We start from the raw sequence: 22996 nt of genomic DNA on the forward strand, positions 1-22996 counted from the left end.
AATAAAAATACCCAGACATATAGATAGTCCTTGACTTACAACCATTCGTTTAGTGACCATCCAAAGTTACAACGGAACTGGGGGGAAAAGGGAGTGGCTGTGGTTACTCCTCGGCCTTGGGTACAGGGGTCTCCCAGCCCCATTGCTGAAGGCACGGGGGGTCTGCAATCACCCTCCAGTTCTCCCCCTCCTCTCTTCCTCTGCATGCATTGTCTTCCCAGACCGAATTGGGTGCCCTTATCCGAAATAGCCGAACCGCCTGCCGTTTCCTTTTATAGGCAGGTTGCTTTTGTGCGACCTGGTATGTGCGATGCACTTCAGGGAGGGGGGCTTCGGGTAGGGGCTGGAGGCCAATTGACACCCGCCGTGACATTCAGGGGCCGGGAGGTGAATAAAGACCCCCGCCAGGGGACTCTCAGCTGCTCTGCCTTCTGCCCCTCGAGGTGACCAGCTTTGCCTGCCTATAGCCCCTTCCCCCCCGTCTCCGGCACGATGCCCCCCAAAAAACCTGAGCCGAAAAAACCCGAGCCCAAAAAGGAGGAACCCAAGGCTGCCCCGAAACCGGCTCCTCCACCTGAGCCGGAGCGCAAGGAAGTGGAGTTTAATCCAGCCAGCATCAAAGTAAGGGGCCTTTTTGTTTAAAAAAAAAAGAAATAAACCAGGAAATCTGGTTAACCTGGGGACAGGAAAGGGGGAGGGGCTTGGTTTTTAAGGGATGGATGGATGGATGCAGGGGCAATGGGGTCTCTGCCTCCTCCGGTGCACTTCAGCTCAGGAGTCTAGGCAAGCAGGCAGCAGTGGGTTGGGATGGATGATCTCGGAGGGGGAGACTATCCGGCTCTTAAGATGCTTTGCTAAGAGCCACGGCTGATTGTCAGAGCAGCTTCCGGCACAGTTTCACCACTGCTGAGATTTTCTGGGCAGCTTTGGTTTTGCCAGGAGTGACAGAGCAACCATAGTCAATGGTCGTCTGTCTGTCTGTCTGTCTGTCTGTCTGTCTGTCTGTCTGTCATCACTCTATATTCCTCTCTTCGTCTCTCTATCTCTATCTATCTTCTCTGTCTATCTCTCAATACACACACACACACACACACACATGCATATACAATACATACACCTGTGTGTGTGTATGTGTGTGTGTATAGATAGATAGATGATAGATGATAGATAGATAGATAGATAGATAGATAGATAGATAGATAGATAGATAGATAGATAGATAGATAGATAGATAGATAGATATAGACAGGACATAGATAGATAGGATAGAGTATAGAGGATGGATAGAGAGACAGACAGACAGAAATGATAGAGAGGAAGAGAGAGAGGGAGAAATCATCTCTCTCTCTTTCTCTCTATCATTTCTGTCTGTCTGTCTCTCTATCCATCCTCTATACTCTATCCTATCTATCTATGTCCTGTCTGTCTGTCTGTCTGTCTGTCTGTCTGTCTGTCTATCTATCTATCTATCTATCATCTATCTATCTATCTATCTATCTATCTATCTATCTATCTATCTATCTATCTATCTATCTATCTATCTATCTACTTCCATACCTACCTACCTCTTCATTATTATCATTACCATCTCTGTATTTCTCTTTGTATTTTCCCTGTCTATCTGCCTCTATCATCCCTCTCTGTGTATCTCTCTCTCTCTCTCTCTCTCTCTCTCTCTCTCTCTCTCTCTCTCTCTCTCCATCATTCCTCTGTCTCTCTTTCATCTCTCTGTCTTTCTCTCTTTCTATCCTTCCCTCCACCCCACATCTGTCTCTATCATCTCTACCAGAAATGTTGGTGTCCGTTGTGGTGGTAAGTGGGAGACTGCCTGTATTCCCCCGTAAATATTTTTTGAGCAGACAGAGCAGTGAGTTCATTACGAATTCCGCATCTCACCAGGATTTGAATCCGGATCTCCTTCCTTCTAAGCCAGCCCTTTCACCTCTTCTGGCTTTCTCAACCCCTCCCATTGACAGAGAGAGAGAGAGAGAGAGAGAGAGAGAGAGACAGAGACAGAGAGACAGAGACAGAGACAGAGACAGAGAGACAGACAGAGAGACAGACAGGCAGACAGGCAGACAGGCAGACAGACAATTCGGTGTAGCGGTTAAAGCCCTGAGCTTAAAAAATGAGGAAGATTTTGCTCCGCCTCCTTATTCTTTCCGGTATCTGATTGGGTGCCACAGCCTAGCCTACCTTGCAGGGGTGTTAAGGGGATGAAATGAGGACAGTATAAAATACAATGTACATTTTTATTTTATTTTAATTTCTTTTCATTGATCACATTTATTTTGCCTGGAAGGAGGAAAACATTAAAGATGATGGAGATAATCACAATGTCTTTCTTGTTCCTCTCTTTTTTTCAAACCAACCAGAGCAAAGAAGCAGAATATTTGCAGGAAGTGAGGCCACAATTCCATAATTTGAGCCCTGGTCAGTTTGGGCTGCCATTCTGACTTTTTTGACTCCCTGGCAGTCAGCCTGCAGGGGGGAATGGCAGCTATTTGGCACAGACTCTTAACAGCTGACAAATGCTGGGGGAGGGGGCGGCATTGTCTTCCAGATTACCTGATGCCTCTTGGCTTACCTTGACCTTTGTCGCTGTCCAAAATAGAACCATGGTTTATTAAGAGAGCCATCAGCGCATTTTCTCCACCACTGGTCCCCGTCTCTGGTTTCTCTACCGCAGCTGTCCCCTCTTTGTCTTGATAAAAAGGGTGGGGGGAAAGTTGCTTTAGTGAGGAAGATGGAGGGGGAGGGGGGGAGGAGATAGATAAGGAAGAGAAGGAGAAAATGAGAATGAAAAGGAGGAGGAAGGAGAAGTTAGACAAGGAGAAGAAAATTGAGAAGGAGGAGATGGAGATGGAGAAGGAGAAGATGAGAAGAACAGACAAGGAGGAAGAAGAAGAATGAAAAGATGAGAAGGAGGAGGCAACAGGTGGAGGAGGAAAAAGGAGCTAGAGAAGAAGAAGGAGAAGATGAGAAGGAGAAGAACATAGACAAGGAGGAGGAGGAAGGAGGAGGAAAGGGTGAGGTGGAGCAAGAGAAGGAGGAGGAGGAGGGAAAAGAAAAGATGAGAAAGAGAAGGAGGAGATGGATAAGGAGAAGGAGGAGATGAGAAGGAGAAGATCAGACAAGGAGGAGGAAGAAGAATGAAAAAATGAGAAGGAGGAGAAGGACGAAACAGGTGGAGAGGAAAAAGAGGAGCTAGAGAAGAAGAATGAAAAGATGAGAAGGAGAAAAACATAGACAAGGACAAAGGAGAAAGAGAAGAAAAAGAGGAAGAGGAACAAGAGAAGGAGGAGAAGGAGAAGAGAAGGAGAAGGAAAAAGAAAAGATGGGAAGGAGAAGATAGAAAAGGAAAGGAGAAGGAACTGAAGGGGAAGGAGGAGAAGAAAAAAGGGAAAGAACGAAAGAAGGAAGGAAGGAAGGAAGGAAGGAAGGAAGGAAGGAAGGAAGGAAGGAATCTCCCAATTATCTATCAACCCCAGTGGAAAATATTTGCTGGGGCATTGCATTGTGTGTCCCTCAGACGAATGCAAAGGTTTGGCTCTAAAGGCCACGAAGCCAGCTTTCGTGCTTAAGGCAGAACTGGAACTCACGCCACCTGGTCTCTAAATTCCCCACTTACCCCAAACTGAAAAAGCAACCACAAAAACGTCACAAAGGGATAAACAATGAATCAAGTCTAGCCTAACTTTTTTCTTTTTAAAACTTTTTTGACCTGCCTCCTACTTCACCTCGCTGGAAACCTCGCTCCTTGTTGTGGTTGTCATTGTGTAGAAATTTTGCTGGCACCTAGAAACAAAAAACAAAAAAAAAAACCACTGAGTCAGTTGGAGATGGCAGAGCATGGATAATACTCATTCAGTTGGAATAAACATGTAACATGTCCTGTAATTATTGCTCCATTTAAAGCAAAAATTAGCTGCCATCAGCTCTTTGGGAGGACAACAACCTGCCTTGCAAACATCAATCTGGTTTCCCTTTTATTGAATGTGTAGCTCTAATTAAACCTGAGTGCATAATGTCATAAAATAATTCGTATTTTTATTTAATGCGCCCTTCGATCTTCCTGCAATAAATGACCTCATTTCTCTGGTGCGCCAAAAAAAAGCAAACTCTTCATAACTTTTCCAACTTATTAATTTAATTTCCACGTGAAAAAAAATAGTCCAGGTAGACTTCTCCTAGAGCAGGAAGAGGTATTCGGTTCTCCCTGGCTGGTCCCTGTGAGATTTCTCAAAAATTTGAAATGTAATGTAAATAAGTGCCTGTCATTTAAGACATACAACCACATTGGTTCAGGAGATAGTGCTAGATTTAAAACCACACCAAAATTTCTGTTGCTAAGCGAGTCAGTTGTTAAGGGAGTCTTGACCCATTTTATGACTTTCTTGCCACAGTCGTTAAGTGAATCACTGCAGTCATTAAGTTAGTCACACGGTTGTTAAGCGAATCTGTCCTTCCCGTGGACTCTGCTTGTCGGAAGGTCGCAAAAAGGGATCTTGTGATTCACACATATCCCGGGGGACCCTGCGACCATTGTAAATATGTGTCAAGTTATGCCAAATAACTTTGAGCCATCACTAAATGAACGGTCATAGGTTGAGACTAGCTGTATTTCTTTTGCTAAATTTGACTTACCTGCAGTGGACCCCAACTTGTGAAAGGGACTGCAACCAGTCCAGATTTGGGAAAATTTACATGCCTGGAATCAAAAATGAGAAGAAATTAGCTTAAAAGGAGACACTGCCGAGATCAAAATTCTGTTTTTCTCCCAGCCGTGCGACTTCTTATGACACTCTCCTTGCATGTCGGACGGATTTCTTTATTGAGTGTTGATTCCTGGAAAAAACTCACAAGACAGAAAAGATGGAGACAATTCCTGGGTAATTTAATTTTATCCTGTTTTAAGGCGTGACTAATAGAGTTGGCCTCTTCTCCCATTCTTTCGCTGCAGTTAATTCAGAGAGATTTTGATGATAACTCCGTAGCTGAGGAAGGCTGGAGACTCGGCTTTTTAAAAAAGAAAAAAAATTTGGAAAAGCAATGATTGGAGAGGCTAATTTGCAAAGTTTGGAGGAGTCATTTAAATCAGTGTGACAATTTGAAGAGATCGGACTTCAACTCCAAAATTCCCCAGCTATTATGTGTGAAGATGGGTGGACTTCAATTCTCTTTCTCTCTCTCTTTGTTCCTTTCTTCCTCTCTGTCTCTCTCTCTCATTCTTTCTCTTTCTCATTTTCTCATTTTCTCTCTCATTCTTTCTCTTTCTCCCATTCTTTCTTATTTTCTCATTTCTTCTCTTTCTCCCTTTCCTTCTCACTCTTTTTCTCCCTTTCTCTTTTTTCTCCACTTCTCTCATTCTTTCTTTCTCTCTTTCTCTTCTTCTTTTTCTGTCTCTTTCCCTCTCTCCCTATTTTTCCTTTTTTCTCTTCCTCCCTCTTTCTCTTTCTCTCCCTTTCTTTCTCTTTTTCTTCCTTTCTTTCTATCTCTCATTTTCTCTCTCACTTTCACTCTCATCCTTTCTCTTTTTTCTCTACTTCTCTCATTCTTTCTCCCTCTCTCTATTTTTCTCTCTCTTTCCCCCTTTCCCCTTCTTCCTATTTTTCCTTTTTTTCTCTTCCTCTTCCTCTCTCTTTCTTTATCTCCCTTTCTCTCTTTTGCTCCCTTTCTCTCTCTCTCTCTCTCATTTTCCCTCTCCCTCCCTCCCTCCCTCCCTCCCTCCCTCCCTCTCTTGAACAGGGTAAGGGGCAACCTCAGCTTAAGGCAAGGTCTAATTTTAAATCAGGGCAGATGGCCCATTCCTGACTCCAGGCATATAAATTTAACAAATGCTTAATGAGGTGGGGGGAAGCAAATCCTTTTTTGAGACAGAAAAGGAACTTAGCCAACATTGTTGTTGAAAAAACACATGGACACAAAACTAAGTTGGAGTTGTGTTTCAGCGGAGAAGAAACGAAGAGAAAGCAGAGATAGACATCTGCTCGGGAGGGGTCAGAAAAAGATTTTTGAGCTTTCATTAAGCAAAATAACCCAGCCGGTTTGTCTAAGGGTTCACATTTCTGAGCACAGTTGTACAGTAATCCCTGAGTTACAGCTACAATCCAGCCCCATATTTCTGCTGCTAAGCTAGACAGTTAAGTGCATTTTGCCCATTTTATGGCCTTTATTGTCACAGTTGTTAAATGAATCATTGCAGCTGTTAAATTAGTCACTCGGTTGTTAAGTGAATCTGGCTTCCCCCATTGATTTTGCTTGTTGGAAGGTCGCAAAAGGGGATCACGTGACTCCGGGACGCTGCGACAGTCATAACTACGAGTCAGTTGCCAAACGTCTGAATTCTGGTCATTTGACCATGAGGATGCTGCAATGGTCGTAAGTGTGAAAAACGGTTGTAAGAAGTCAGTACTGTTGTAACTTTCAACGGTGAGCTTTTAGAAGTTGAGGACTACCTATAATTTTCCTTTCCTGCTCCTTAATTGAAATTTTCCAAGCCTTAGAGGGGGGGGGGGGGGGATTTAATTCTTACAACAGAGTGGATCCTCTTACAGACCAAAGATTTGCACCAAATTGAAATTTTTCTTTCTTTCTTTCTTTCTTTCTTTCTTTCTCTCTCTCTCTCTCTCTCTTTCTCTTTCTTTTTCTCTTTCTTTCTCTAACTTTCTTTCTTTCTCTTTCTCTCTCTTTCCTTCACTCTCTCTCTTTCTCCCTTTCTGTCTCTTTCTCTCTTTCTCTTTTTCTTTCTCTAACCCTCTTTCTTTCTTTCTTTCTTTCTCTCTTTCTCTCTTTCTTTCTTTTATCTCTTCCTTCACTCTCTCTTTCTCCCTTTCTTTCTCTTTCTCTCTCTCTCTCTCTTTCTCTTTCTTTCTCTTTCTTTCTCGTTTTCTTTTTCTTCATCGCTTTTTCTTTCTTTCTTTTTCTTTCTTTCTTTCTTTCTTTCTCTCTGTTTCTCTTTCTTTCTCTTTTCTTTCTCTAACTTTCTTTCTCTCTCTTTCCTTCACTCTCTCTCTTTCTCCTTTTCTGTCTCTTTCTCTCTTTCTCTTTTTCTTTCTCTCTCTTTCTTTCTTTCTCTCTTTCTCTCTTTCTTTCTTTTATCTCTTCCTTCACTCTCTTTCTCCCTTTCTTTCTCTTTCTCTCTCTCTCTTTCTCCCTTTCTTTCTCTTTCTCTCTCTCTCTCTTTCTCCCTTTCTTTCTCTTTCTCTCTCTCTCTCTCTTTCTCTCTTTCTCTTCCTTTCTCTTTTTCTTCATCGCTTTTTCTTTCTTTCTTTCTTTCTTTCTCTCTCTCTCTCTTTTTCTTTCTCTCTCTTTCTTTCTCTAACTTTCTTTCTCTCTCTCTCTCTTTCCTTCACTCTCTCTCTTTCTCCCTTTCTGTCTCTTTCTCTCTTTCTCTTTTTCTTTCTCTAACTCTCTTTCTTTCTTTCTCTCTTTCTTTCTTTTATCTCTTCCTTCACTCTCTCTTTCTCCCTTTCTTTCTCTTTCTTTCTCTTTTTCTTTTTCTTCATTGTTTTTTCTTTCTTCTTTCTTTCTTTCTTTCTTTCTTTCTCCCTTTCTCTCTATTTCTCTCTTTCTCTTTTCCTTCTTTCTTTCTTTCTTTCTTTCTTTCTTTCTTTCTTTCTTTCTTTCTTCTTTCTTCATTTATTAATGAAATCTATTGGCCATTCATGTCATATCCAATGATGTTTTAAAGACATTTAACATCAAAGGCCATAAAATCAATAGAAATTTAGAATTTAAGAGCACCAGGCTTGCAAACATTGAGAATATTGTAAACAAATAAATACATTCAGATAATCTCGACTTACAATCATTCCTTCAGTTATGACGACATTGAACAAAACGGACTCAGGAATGTTTTTCACACTTTTGCCACATCCCCAAGGGTACCGGATCAAAATTCAAGCGCTTGGCAACTGACTCATATTTATGACGGCTGCAGGGTCCCAAGGGGATCAGATGATCCTCTTTTCCGACCGTCTGACAAGCAAAATCAATGGGGAAGCCACTGTGTGGCTATCTTAACAACTGCAATGATTCACTTAACAACCGTGGCAAGAAAGGTCGTAAAATGTGGAAAAATTCAGTGAACAAATTTGTGGCTTACAAATGAAAATTTAGGGCTCAATGGAGGGTCGTAAGTCGAGGACAACCTGTATATAACACGCCACTGTTAAAATGCACCCAAGAAGTCCTTCATGTATGACCAGAATGGAAGACAAAGTTTCTATTGCTAAGCTAGACGGTTTTTAAATCAGTTTTGCTCCATTTTTATGACGTTGTTGCCACAATGGTTCGGATGGTCATTAAACAAATGGTTATAAGGCGAGGACTCCCTGCACCTTGTCATGAAGTTTCCCTGCATCCAGGTTTCCCATCTGATTGGAAGTGTGAATAATCCTCTTTTTCTCCCCTTCCCTTTCAGGTGGAATTCACTCATGATCAAATTGAAGGTAAGAGGGTGCCTATTTTTCTTTTTCCACCTGTAATTAAGAGGTTTTCCTAATTAATTAATTGCTAATTACTTCCAGTAGCTCAGCCCCAAAGGGCACTTGACATGAGCATCCTACACGAAAGAAACTGAAAAACTGGGGGGGAAACCTGAACTGAAAAAAAAAATTGAAAAGGGGAGTTTATCAAAACATAGGCCTTAATACAGGTAAACCTCAACTTATGATGACTCATTTAACGACCGAAAATGGCACTGAAAAAGGGGACATGACCAGTTATCATACTTACGACAGTCACTTCATCTCTGGGGTCACAGATTCAATCACTTGCAACCATATTTGGGAAATCCTGCATTCAGTTCTGGTCGCCACGATGTAGAAAAGATGTGGAGACTCTAGAAAGAGTGCAGAGAAGAGCAACAAAGATGATTAGGGGACTGGAGACTAAAACATATGAAGAACGGTTGCAGGAACTGGGGATGTTTAGCTTAAGAGAAAGAAGGAGTAGGGGAGACATGATAGCAGTCTTCCAATATCTCAGGGGTTGCCCCAAAGAAGAGGGAGTCAAGCTATTCTCCAAGGCACCTGAATGCAGGACAAGAAGCAATGGGTGGAAACTAATCAAGGAGAGAAGCAACTTAGAACTGAGGAGAAATTTCCTGACAGTGAGAACAATTAATCAGTGGAACAGAAGTTGCCTCCAGAAGTTGTGAATGCCCCAACACTGAAAGTCTTTAAGAAGATGTTGGATAGCCATTTGTCTGGAACAGTGTAGGGTTTCCTGCCTAAACAGGGGGTTGGACTGGAAGACCTCCAAGGTCCCTTCCCACTCTGATCTTCTGTTCTGTTCTGCTCTGCTCTGTATATTCTCTATTCCATTCCCTATTAAGTTAAGTTAAGTTTAGTTTATTGTCATGGCACCTCGTACAACGAAGTTAAATGCCGTCTTCAGCGTACAATATAACTATAAAAATAAAACACAAACACACATCCTTCGCCTTCTGTACAATGTAATCAATATTGCATTAGCATTGCACTATACAGTAGACTTCAATATAGTCACTGCCCTGGGATAGAAGCTGTTTTTCAGCCTGTTTGTACTTATTTTTGTTATCCTGTACCGTCTGCCAGATGGAAATAGTTCAAAAAAAGGGGTGCCCAGGATGAGATGGATCTTTAAGGATGTTTTGAACTTTCTTAAGGCAGCGGGAGCTATAAAGCTCTCCCAAAGAGGGGAGAGGGCAACCCATGATCCTCTGGGCAATGGCGTTGACCCTCTGGAGCACTGTCCTGTCTGCCCCTGTGCAATTGGCAAACGAGACACAGGTGTAGTAAGTTAAAGTGCTCTCTATGGTGCAGCATAGAAGGTCACCAGCAGTTTTTCATTCAGTTGTTGTGTTGTCCCCAATTGGGGTCTGAGCCTGGTGCCGAAGCCACTGATGGGCGCCAGACACGAGGTGCAGGTTTTCTGATTGCTTTTTATTGGAATTCTCCAAGGAAAAAGGATTCCTGGTCAAAAGGCCAAGAAAAACCAAGAACAAAGGATTAAGAGAGCTTTATACATTTTCACTAAAGGAGAAGGCAGGACAAGGTGAAATAATCAGAAATATCCTCTAATAAACATTTTAGCAATAATTCTACAATTTGTTCTGTTGGTCTCTAGCTCTCCCATTCCAAAGCCTTGGCTAATGAATGCCCCGGGAGTTCTCTAATAGACATTTCATTTGCTGAAGACCATCTCCGTTGCTAACTTTTGGCTGAGGTCTGCAAGTTGTCTAATCCTTGTTATCTTTTATCAGCTTTCTAGCTACCCATAATTGCTACAAGCTTTACACGTGCATATTTCCTGTTGACCTTGCTTTATTTTAGCAGCCAGCCCATCAGTTGTTTCCTGAGAAGTCTCAGGTCGTATAATCTCTGCTGGGCCCTTTTGACCAATGCTGCATTCTATTCTGTTCTGTTCCATTCCGTTCTCTTCCCTTCTATTCTATTCAGTTCTATTCTGTTCTATTTAGTTCTGTTCCATTCTCTTCCGTTCCGTTCCATTTCATTCTATTCTATTCCGTTCTATTCTATTCTGTTCTGTTCTGTTCTGTTCCATTGCATTCCATTCTATTCTATTCAGTTCTGTTCTATTCTGTTCTGTTCTGTTCTGTTCCATTGCATTCCATTCTATTCTATTCAGTTCTGTTCTATTCTGTTCTGTTCCATTCCATTCTATTCTATTCTATTCAGTTCTGTTCTATTCTGTTCCATTCCATTCCATTCTATTCTGTTCTGTTCTGTTCTGTCCTGTTCCGTTCCGTTCCGTTCCATTCCATTCCATTCTATTCTATTCTATTCAGTTCTATTCTGTTCTATTTAGTTCTGTTCCATTCTCTTCCGTTCCGTTCCATTCCATTCTATTCTATTCCGTTCTATTCTATTCTGTTCTGTTCTGTTCCATTGCATTCTATTCTATTCAGTTCTGTTCTATTCTGTTCTGTTCCGTTCCATTCCATTCTATTCAGTTCTATTCTGTTCTATTTAGTTCTGTTCTGTTCTGTTCCATTCCATTCCATTCTATTTTATTCTATTCTATTCAGTTCTATTCTGTTCTATTTAGTTCTGTTCCGTTCTCTTCCGTTCCGTTCCATTCCATTCTATTCTATTCCGTTCTATTCTGTTCTGTTCTGTTCCGTTCCATTCCATTCCATTCTATTCAGTTCTATTCTGTTCCGTTCCGTTCCATTCCATTCCATTCTATTCTATTCCGTTCTATTCTATTCTGTTCTATTCTATTCTACTCTATTCTGTGCTACTCGATTCCATTTTAACTCCATATTACTCATTGAAGGCAAATTCTAGGACTTTAAGTCCACCCCCCTTAAATCATGCTGACGGGAGAATTCTGTAGTTGCTCCACCCCGCTTAAAGCCTGCCGGCTATGGGATTATGGGAGTTGAAGTCCATCCAGAGGTGGTATTCAACATGTTCTGACCAGTTCTGGAGAACCGGTAGCAGAAATTTTGAGTAGTTTGGAGAACCGGCAAAAACTACCCTTCACTGATCGGGAGGAAATGGGGATTTTGCAGTATCCTTCCCCTGCCACCCCCACCAAGCCACACTCACCAAGCCACGCCCGCAGAACATGTAGTAAAAAAAAATTGAATCCCACCACTGAGTCCACCCCTCATAAAGCTCCCAAGATTAAGGATTTATGCCTGCTGTGAAAGTCCTGAGCTATCAACAGTGCTTCATCATTTTCCATATTGCAAACTCCTTTTCAACTTCCGTCGAAGGAATCCTTATTTTGACTCTTCTGCAGCTAGGCTTCCTCTGATCGAATGCGCCCAGCTTTTCCTGACTGTTTCAGGCGCCACCCCACCCCCACCCCCACCCCAAAATCCATCAACAGAAGCCATGGCTTGCTTGGCGGTATTGGAAATTGAGGCAAGCAGACAAGCTGGGAGTGAATTGATCTCCGGATGAGCAGGAAAGAGCGCAAATCAATATGCTGAGATGAACAATAGTAGAAAGGGGTCATTTTGAGTTTTCTCTTTTTTATTTTTGCTTGCCTGAAAAAAGTTGTTGGATAGCAAAACAGAGTAACAGAATAACAGAAGTTGGAGGTCTTCTAGCCCAGCCCCCCAGCTCAAGCAGGAGACCCTACAATCAGTACTCAACACAATGCAGCCCAAAATTTCCAGTTGTTAATTGAGCTATGCCCCATTTTGTGACCTTTCTTGCATGAGTTGTTAAATGAATCATTGCCATTGCAAGTCCTTTCCTTCCTTTCCCCCAATCCCATCTCTTCCCTATCCTTCTTTCTTCCTTCCTAACTCCAGCCTCCTTCCCTTCCCTTTCTTTCTTTCTTTCTTTCTTTCTTTCTTTCTTTCTTTCCCTCCTTCCCTCCCTGCTTCTTTCTTTCCTCCCTTCCTTCTCTCCTTCTTTTCCTTTCCTTCCTTCCACCTATCTTTCTTTCCTTCCATCCTTTTTTCCTTCCTTCCTTCCCTCCCTCTTCCTTTCTTGCTCCCCTCCCTCTCTTTCCTTCCTTCCACTAGTTTCCTTCCCTCCCTCTCTTCCTTCCTTCCCTCCTTCTTTCTTCCCTTCCTTCCTTTATCCATCCACCCACCCACCCACCCACCCATATATAATCACTTTCTTTCTTTCCTTCTCTCTCTTTCCTTCTCTCTCTCTCTCTTGCTCTCCTCTTCTTCTTCTTCTTCTTCCTCCTCCCTCCCTCCCCCTCTCTTTCTTTCTTTCTTTCTCTTTTCTTTCTTTCCCTCCTTCCCTCCCTGCTTCTTTCTTTCTTTCCTCCCTTCCTTCTCGCCTTCTTTTCCTTTCCTTCCTTCCACCTATCTTTCTTTCCTTCCATCCTTCCATCCTTTTTTCCTTCCTTCCTTCCCTCCCTCTTCCTTTCTTGCTTCCCTCCCTCTCTTCCCTTCCTTCCACCAGTTTCCTTCCTTCTACTCTTCCTTCCTTCCCTCCCTCTCTTCCTTCCTTCCCTCCTTCTTTCTTCCTTCCTTCCTTCCTTTATCCATCCATCCATCCACCTACCCATCCATCTATAATCACTTTCTTTCTTTCCTTCTCTCTCTCTCTCTCTCTCTCTCTCTTGCTCTCTTCTTCTTCTTCCTCCTCCTCCTTCCCTCCCCCCTCTCTTTCTTTCTTTCTTTCTTTCTTTCTTTCTTTCTTTCTTTCTCTCTCTCTCTCTCTCTCTCTCTCTCTCTCTCTCTCTCTCTCTCTCTCTCTCTCTCTCTCTCTCTCTCTCTCTCTCTCTCATAGCTGGATAACCAGTGCCCACTGTGCAGTGGCCTTCATCTAATTATCAAAGTCTCCCTCGTTTATTTTTCTACAGCTTTTGAATGCCATGATATTTCAAATATGACCCCAGGGCGATTTATCCACAAAGACTCAGGCAGGAGTCCTTTGAAGCTTTGGCTTCTGTGGTTGCCAGATACCTGGGACAAAACCGTTTTGTAATTTTATTTAGTGCAGCTCAAGCCCCATCAACAACTGAGAATCTGTTGTGAGTGTAAATGTCAAAAATTAGAGCAAAGCGATGAACGAATTGAAAACGAACGAAAGAAATCAACCAGCTAGAAACATATGTGCAATGAACCCTCGACTTACAACCGTTCATTTAGTGACCGTTTAAAGTTCCAACGGCGCTGAAAATAGGGACTTATGACCATTTTTCACCCTTACAATCGTTGCAGCACCCCCATCTGATCAAAATTCGGATACTTGGCAACTGACTTGTACTTATGACGGTGGCAGTGTCCTGGGGTCACATGACCCCTTTTGCGACCTTTGGACAAATAAAGTCAATAGGGAAACCAGATTCCCTTAACAACTGTGTTGTTGCTAACTTAACATCTGCAGTGATTCATTTAACAACCGTGGCAAGAAAGGTCGCAAAATGGGGCAAAACTCATGAACTATCAGTCATCTAATTCTCAATAAGAATTGGGGAATTTGAGACTTTTTAAATGCTCTTGAACTTTGCAATAGTTAGGTAAAGGTAAAGGTTCCCCTCGCATATATGTTCTAGTCGTTCTCTACTCTAGGGGGAGGTGCTCACCTCTGTTTCAAAGCCAAAGAGCCAGCGCTGTCTGAAGACGTCTCCGTGGTCATGTGGCCGGCATGACTCAACGCCAAAGGCGCACGGAACGCTGTTCCCTTCCCACCAAAGGTGGCTCCTGTTTTTCTATTTGCATTTTTTACCTGCTTTCGAACTGCTAGGTTGGCAGAAGCTGGGACGAGTCACGGGAGCTCTCTCCATTATGCATCACTAGGGATTCGAACCGCTGAACTGCTGACCTTCTGATTGACAAGCTCAGCATCTTAGCCACCCCGAGCCACCCTTAAATGCAGTGCTTAAATACCCCAAATTTGAAGTTTTTCTGTATCTGAGATTTGCAGAAGTTCGTGGCTCTGCTTTAAGCTAATTAGGAAGATGGGTTTCCCCCCCCCCCCTTTTCAAGTCCCACATTCTTGGGCTGGACAAATATTATTATCGTAAACTGGGTGATCTGTCATTTTTCCTTTTCTTTCTTTCAATCGTAACCATCCCCCCAGGAGACATCGAAATGAGCTGGAATGAAAACAGAGCCAATAATGAGACCAACAGCAAAGTTTTTTCAAACTTTCGAAAAGCAAATCAGATGAGAAAATTCAGGGGAATAAAAACAGTTCAAAACACATTGGAAATATATAACCCCTTATTTACTTATGTATTTATATTTCCTATTTATTAATCGCCATCTCCCTTGGAGAGGAAAACGCCAACAAACAAAACGAAGTACAGGAAGTCCTCAATTTGCAACCATTCATGTAGTGACTGTTCAAAATCACGACGGCACCGAAAAAAGTGACAACCGTTTTTCACATTTACGACAGTTTCAGCATCTTCACGGTCACATGATCAAAATTCAGATGCTTGGCAACTGATTTATATTTATGACGGTCGTATCATCCCGGAGTCTTTTGCGACTTTCTGACAAGCCAAGGCAAGGGAGTGGCCAGATTCGCTTAACAACGGCATTACTAACTTAACAATTGCAAGGATTAACTTTAAAAATGTGCAAGGAAGGTCATAAAATGGGGCAAAATTTACGTAACAGCTGTCCCAACAGAAATTTTGGGCTCTAGTCATAACTTAAGGACTACCTGTGTAAAAGAATAACAGAGTTGGAACAGAAGTAAAAGACCTCGGAGGTCTTCTAGTCCAACCCACTACCCTAAACAAGAGGAAACACACATGATGGATAAATGGCTGTCCAATCTTTTACAATACAATACAATACAATACAATAGTAGAGTTGGAAGGGACCTTGGAGGTCTTCTAGTCCAACCCCCTGCCTAGGCAGGAAACCCTATACCGTTTCAGACAAATAGCTATCCAACATCTTCTTAAAGGCTTCCAGTGTTGGGGCATTCACAACTTCTGGAGGCAATTTCTGTTCCACTGATTAATTGTTCTAACTGTCGGGAAATTTCTCCTCAGTTCTAAGTTGCTTCTCTCCTTGATTAGTTTCCACCCATTGCTTCTTGTCCTCCTTTTCTGGTGCCTTGGAGAATAGTTTGACTCCCTCTTCTTTGTGGCAGCCCTCAAATACTGAAATACTGCTCTCCTGTCACCCCTTAATTCTTCTTTTCATTAAACTAGGCATCCCCAATTCTTGCAACCGTTCTTTGTCTGCTTAGCCTCCATTCTTCATACATTTAAGTCAGTGGTGAAATTCAAAATGTTGACCTACTGGTTCTGTTGTTTTTCTTGCCCTCTTCAGAATTCAGGGAGGTTTTTGAACTCTTCGACCGGACTCAGAAGGGTGAACTGAAAATCACTTACGGGCAATGCGGGGACGTCCTGAGGTCCTGTGGCCAGAATCCCACCCAGGCAGAAGTCCATAAAGTCCTTGGACGCCCAAAACCAGATGGTCAGTGAGACCCTTTTCCATGGGGTGGGACAATTGGCAAATGCAGTTTTTTTGGAGGGTTTATCACTTAACGACTGCAGGGTTTGTTTAATAACTCCAGTGTTCATTTAGCGACTGCAGCATTCGCTTAATGACTGCAGGGTTTGTTTAATAACTGCAGGGTTCACTTAATGACTGCAGTGTTTGCTTAACAACTGTAGCAATCACTAAATACCTGCAGCACTAACTTAACAACTGCGGTGTTTGTTTAATGACTGCAGTATTTGCTTAACAATGGCAGTGTTCGCTTAGCAACTGCAGTGCTCATTTAACAACTGTGGTGTTTAATTACTGCAGTGTTCAATTAACGACTGCAGCATTCGCTTAACAACGGCAGTGTTTGTTTAAAAACTGCAGTGTTGCTTAGCAACTGTAGCAATCACTTAGTTACTACAGCAGTAACTGCGGTGTTTGTTTAATGACTGCAGTGTTTGCTTAACAATGGCAGTGTTCGCTTAACAACTGCAGAGTTCACTTAATGACTGTGGTGTTTGTTTAATGACTGCAGTGTTCCCTTAACGACTGCAGTGTATTTAATTACTGCAGTGTTCGCTTAACGACTGCAGCATTTGTTTAACGACTGCAGTGTTTGTTTAATAACTGCAGTGTTTGCTTAATGACTGCAGTGTTTGCTTAACGACTGTAGCAATCACTTAATGACTGCAGCATTCACTTAACAACTGCAGTACTTGTTTAATGACTGCAGCATTTGCTTAACAATGGCAGTATTCGCTTAACGACTGTAGCAATTGCTTAAATGACTGCAGCACTTGCTTAATGACTGCAATGGCTTGCCTCCATCCCTGGAAGTTATCAATAAGAGACCAGACAGCCCTTTTGTCCAAGATAGTCCAGGGTCTCCTGTTCGAGCAGGGGGTTGGACTAGAGGACCTCCGATGTTCCTTCCAACTCTGCCGTTATTCCGCTAAGAGTTTGCTTTCCGGTGTGGTGGTGAGCCGTGTGGGTGAAATGCATCTTTCTCCTCTTTCGGGCAGAAATGAACAGCAAGATGTTGGACTTTGACACGTTCCTGCCCATGCTCCAGCACATCGCCAAGACCAAAGACACGGGGACCTTTGAGGACTTCGTGGAAGGACTGCGTGTCTTCGACAAAGAAGGAAACGGAACCGTGATGGGAGCCGAACTCCGCCACGTCTTGGCAACTCTTGGTAAGGCCTCTGGCCCTGCGGGAGGCCTCCAGCATGAGAAGGGAAACAGACTTTCCCTGCACCGTTTTTTCTCACCTAGATTTGCGTGCAAAGAGGAAGTCCCCGACTTACGACCACCCACCAGAATCCCCGTTGCTAAGCTCTTTTTAAAACAAAAATTACCAGGGTTTTAGCAACAGCAATAGCCCTTAGACTTATATACCGCTTCAGTGCTTTTACAGCCCTCTCTAAGCGGTTTACAGAGGCCGCCTATTGGCCCCCCCTCCCCCCCAACAATTTGGGGCTTCATTTTACTGACTTTCAAAGGATTGGAAGGCTGAGTCAACCTTGAGCCTGGTGAGATTCGAACTACTGGCAGTGAGCAGTGCTGCATTCTAACCACTGTGAAGGAAAAAGAAGGGAGGGAGGAAAGAAAGGAAAATAGCAATAACACTGAGACTTATATACTGCTGCATAGTACTTTATAAAGTTTTTCATTTTTTCATTTTCATAACATATAATCACATGAATGCTATTACAATAGCCAACATCGTATTGTATTATTAAATGTTTACATCAATTCATCTTACCATCAACTCCCCGTAAGAAAAAGGGAAAAACCCCAGTTATTGGCCCTTTTGCTCTCCGTCCACTATATTTGTGCGTTCACTTTCTTCTACCCTCTCTCATCCCCCTCCCTACCTCCTTCCTTCTCTGCTGCATAGTGCTTTAACAGCCCCTTCTAAGCGGTTTACAGAGCCAGCCTCTTGCCCCCCAACAATCCGGGTCCTCATTTTACCCACCTCGGAAGGACGGAAGTCTGAGTCAACCTGGAGCCTGGTGGGACTCGAACTGTTTGCAGTATGCAGAATTAGCCTGCAATACTGTATTCTAACCACTGGGCACAATGGGAGGGAGGGAAGGAGGGAGAGAGGGAGGGAGGGAGAAAGGAAGGAAGGAAGGAAGGAGGGAAGGAAGGAAGGAAAATAGCAATAGCCCTTAGACTTATATGCCACTTCACAGTGCTTTTATAGCCCTCTCTAAGAAGTTTATAGAGTCAGCTTCTTGCCCCCCAACAATCCGGGTCCTCATTTTACCCACCTCGGAAGGACGGAAGTCTGAGTCAACCTGGAGCCTGGTGGGACTCGAACTGTTTGCAGTAGGCAGAATTAGCCTGCAATACTGTATTCTAACCACTGGGCACAATAGGAGGGAGGGAGGGAGAGAGGGAGGGAGGGAGGGAGAAAGGAAGGAAGGAAGGAAGGAGGGAAGGAAGGAAGGAAGGAAGGAAGGAAGGAAGGAAGGAAGGAAGGAAGGAAGGAAAATAGCAATAGCCCTTAGACTTATATACTGCTTTACAGTGCTTTACAGCCCTCTCTAAGCAGTTTACAGAGTCAGCCTATTTGCCCCCCAACAATCTGGGTCCTCATTTTACCCACCTCGGAAGGGCGGGAGGCTGAGTCAACCTGGAGCCTGGTGAGATTCGAATTGCTAAATTGCAGGCAGCCGGCAGGCATCTGAAGTAGCCGGCACTCTAACCACTGCACCACCATTTTAAAACAAATCAGCACGGCCGTTAAGCGAATCCAGCTTCCCCCATTGACTTTGCTTGCCAGAGGCCAGCAGGGAAGGTCTCAAAATGGTGATCCCGTGAACTGCCATGGATGCTGCAAGCGACATAAGTTCATTCCAGTGGCCAAGCACCCAAATTTTGATCAGTTGATCATTGGGATGTTGCCATTTATTCATTTATTTTCATTTTTATTTATTTGGTTTTTACAGCCGCCCATCCCAGCAATCAAATCTGGGCAGCTCACCATTGAAACGGGTATTACAATTAAACATTTAAAAAGACATTAAAAACGGTTAAAAGGTATTACAGGTTATAAAAGGTATTACAGGTTATAATGCAAAAGGTATTACTGTTATAAAAACTTATAGCAGTCTGCTTAGTGACTGTTCTAAATTACATTTTTTTTCACACTTACGACTATTGCAATAGTCAGGTGATCAAAATTCAGAGGCTTGGACAGGACAGGTTTAGGTTTAGGTTTATTAAATTTTTAGACCTCCCCCTCTCCCCGTAGGGACTCGGGGCGGTGTACAGACCGTTCGTGTATGAACAACAAAACATAACATAAAACATCAGACACAACAACGCACACATACCGTCTGTATATACAACCCAAACTAATTAAATAATTAAAAACAATTCTAAAACCAGTTTAAAACCCCAAAATTTAAAATTTAGAAAGCCAACCAGGAAGGTCAGTAGCGGGAAGTGCTTCAGCTGGACAGGTGTGTGTGTGGGGTTTGGGCTCTTAAGAGCCTCACATGAAACCCGTCTGGCAATCCATCTCCAAGATCCTTTAGCATCAGGACCCCGCCCTGGAGGAGGCGGGGAGCGAAGAAGGGCAGCATCTTACCTGACCCAGAGGGAAGCAACAGATCGCTTGCAGGTCAGAGATTTACCTATGAATCGGAGTCGGGGCAGCAACCTTCAACATAGCTGATAAGATGCTGCCTTTTTGTCAAGCAAATGGAACAGGAGTGGAAGAGATGACAGACTGGGTAAGAAAACCTATCTAACCCGCAGCATTAATTAATTAAATTAAATTTATTTAATTAAACCTGGAAAAGGCAAATAAATCTTGAGAACATGAATAATATTGAGGGTCAAACCGGGACTTTCTTTTTCCAAAATGAAAGGAAGAAAGGAAAATGGAGGGTTGTAACACCAGCCCCCCCCCCTCCTCCCAGAAGCTCCTTGTTTGAAACGTTTTTTGGACAGAAGGAGAGAAAGCAGAGGAGTGACAAACCCACTCAATTATAAACTTTAAATTTGGTTTGGATTTGAAAAAGAAACCAACATTCTGAAAGGTTTACTTTCACTTTGTTTGAATTCCTTCCAGCTAATATAATTAAGAAAAAAAGCACTGTCTTCCAACTGATAACGGATAACTTAACCTTGACTGTGCTGGAAGTTTTAATTAACCAACTGCCATAAATCAGAATTTGGGAAACTAGGAGGCAAGAGAAACTTCTGGGCTGATTGCAAGTTTGCTACAAGTGATTTATTTTGGCCAGTTATTAAAGGAAAGAATAAATACCAGACTCAAGATTAGGCAAATAGGAAAGTTTTTTCCCCTCCTCTTTCTTCTTCTTCTTCTTTTTCTCTCTGCTCTCTTCAGGAAAAGATTGATGGCCTCAGCTTCTTTTCTTGTTTCAAAGTAGTTGGATTAACTAAATTTAAAGTGCACCAGAATTTGGAAATAAGATTTGTATAACTAACTACAATCCGGGAACTGGGCATCAAGGAAAGCTGGAATTAGAAGAACTACATGAAATTATTAAAAAAAAAATGCACAAATTAGTAATATCAAGCCTAAATAGAATTCTGAATCCAGAGAAACAGATATCTAAAGAAGACCTCAAAGAAGAAGAGGGCAAGACAACCAAGGGGGAGAAATGGAGGGAAATAAAAACCAGACAAAAAAACTCCATCGGTTTTGGCAGTGGTATAGGGAAAACTGTAAAAAGAGGAGGTGTCCCAATAAAAGGGAGTAAAAAGCAGACAAAAGTGGGTTTGGAGGTTGTTACTGGCATAAGGAAAATTGAAGTAGGAGGTTATGCCCCAGCAAAGATAAATATAAAATATTCTTGTAAGGGTGGCCTGGGGAAAATTGATGTGAGTGGCGATGTCAAAAGAAAGAAAAGAGAGAAGACAGGAATAGAGAAGTGAGACAAAAGACTTACTAGGAAAAAAATCAGATATCTAGATATGGGAAAATATAAAGCAAGATAAGGGTTTTAGCCCTAAATATGAAAATAAAATGGAGTTGATAATTGGTTGAATATAATAATGGAAAGATAAACTAAATAACTCTCAGGGGTTGCCTCAAAGAAGAGGGAGTCAAGCTATTCTCCAAGGCACCTGAAGGTAGAACAAGAAGCAATGGGTGGAAACTAATCAAGGAGAGAAGCAACTTAGAACTGAGGAGAAACTTCCTGACAGTTAGAAGAATTAATCAGTGGAACAGAAGTTGCCTCCAGAAGTTGTGAATGCCCCAACACTGGAAGTCTTTAAGAAGATGTTGGATAGCCATTTGTCTGAAACGGTATAGGGTTTCCTGCCTAGGCGGGGGGTTGGACTAGAAGGCCTCCAAGGTCCCTTCCAACTCTACTATTGTATTGTAAGAGGGAGTCAAACTATTCTCCAAAGCACCTGAGGGTAGAACAAGAAGCAATGGATGGAAACTAATCAAGGAGAGAAGCAATTTAGAACTGAGGAGAAACTTCCTGACAGTGAGAAGAATGAATCAGTGGAACAGAATTTGCCTCCAGAAGTTGTGAATGCCCCAACACTGGAAGTCTTTAAGAAGTTGTTGGATAGCCATTTGTCTGAAATGGTATAGGGTTTCCTGCCTAGGCAGAAGGTTGGAGTAGAAGACCTCCAAGGTCCCTTCCAACTCTGTTATTGTATTGTATTATATTGTATATATGATAATTAAACTGAGTTGCGAATTGATTGAAAATGACAATAGGAGGATAACTAAGCATGGGTTAAATATATGAAACATGGATATATAGAGAACTTTTAAGATGATGAATAAAGTGAGATGTTTACCGCTTATCGGTCTATATAATTGATTAAGGGAATTGATCAATGAGTTTTGCCACTTATAGACAATTAAGGGTAATCTAATCCAAGACATGGAAAAGTGAAGAGGGAACATGAAATATATCTACAATGGGAAAATATTGAGATTTAAAGACAGAATCACAAATCGGGGGCAGGTAAGAGTGTATGTAATTATATAAAGATAAGGATGAGAATAGCTGGTAATGGTAACCAGGTGTATATCTCGACCAAAATTAGGCGTGGTGATGGTGGTGGTTTAATTGTAATTGTTTAATTTGCATACTTTTTTGTTCTACTTTTTTTTAAAAAAGAAAGGAGGAGAATATATGCTAAAATTAAATATGTATACTGAAAAAGAATTATAAATACCATCAGCATAAAATGGAGCTCACTCAGAAGCTGAAACACACCAAGTAAATGAGATGAAGAGTGTGAAGTAGAGGAGAGAGGAGGGAAGAAGAGAGGGATAGGAGAGAGGGGAAGGAAGTGGGGAAAAGGAGGAGAGAAAGGAGGAGTGGAAAGGGGAGAGAGGAGAAGGAGAGAGGAAGGGGAAGTAGAGAAGGGAAAGATGACAGAAGGAAGAAAGGAGGTAGGTAGGGGGAGGACAGAGAGGGAGAAGAAAGTGATGGATAAGGTATAAACATGGTGTATGGAGAGCAGAAGAGCTAATAATTGTGTTTTGGGAGTTGTTGGTAAGATGAATTGATGTAAACATTTAATAATACAATACGATGATGGCTATGTAATAGTATACATGTGATTATATGTTATGAAAATGAAAAAAAAAAACCTCTACCAAGAAAAAAAATCAAAGGCTTGGCAAGTGTCTCATACTTATGGCAGTTGCAATGTCCCCCTTAATGACATTTTCGCGACCTCCCAATGAGCAAAGTCAGCGGGGAAGCCAGATTCACCTGACGAACGTGTGACTAACTGAACAACCGCAGTGATTCACATAACAACGGCGACAAAAAAGGTCACAAAATGGGACAAAGTTCACCTAACAACTGTCTCGCTTAGCAGCATCCATTAAGTCGAGGACAACCTGTATTTGCAACGACTGGCCATCAGCCCATTTTTTTCATTGCCGTTGTAAGTTCCAACAGTCACTAAGTGAACGGTCGTAAGTCAAGGAATGCCCGAAGTTTTAAACCTTCGATTCTGCTCTTTCCTATTTCAACAATAGAAGATAATTCCTGTCGTTGCTCTGAGTAGATGAACCTCTGAAGACTTCAAAGACCTGCGGGCATTCATCAAATTTTGAATTATTTTCTCTTTTCCTCCGTTGTTGTT

At 42.3% G+C, this 22996-nt stretch overlaps 1 protein-coding gene across 1 annotated transcript in view; it reads left to right on the plus strand.

The window, feature by feature from the left end:
• Positions 1–397: 397 nt before the first annotated feature.
• MYL3 (myosin light chain 3) overlaps positions 398–22996 on the plus strand; it is a 28233-nt gene continuing 5634 nt past the window's right edge. Inside the window, exons 1-4 of the mRNA XM_081932994.1 lie at positions 398–621; positions 8426–8453; positions 15725–15874; positions 16909–17082. Coding sequence (XP_081789120.1) covers positions 493–621; positions 8426–8453; positions 15725–15874; positions 16909–17082 — 481 coding nt within the window. The 5' untranslated portion in view covers positions 398–492. The remainder of the gene's footprint in view (positions 622–8425; positions 8454–15724; positions 15875–16908; positions 17083–22996) is intronic.

This window comes from Natrix helvetica (assembly GCF_964273705.1).
Source record: "Natrix helvetica genome assembly, chromosome: Z".
Lineage (NCBI taxonomy): Eukaryota > Metazoa > Chordata > Lepidosauria > Squamata > Natricidae > Natrix > Natrix helvetica.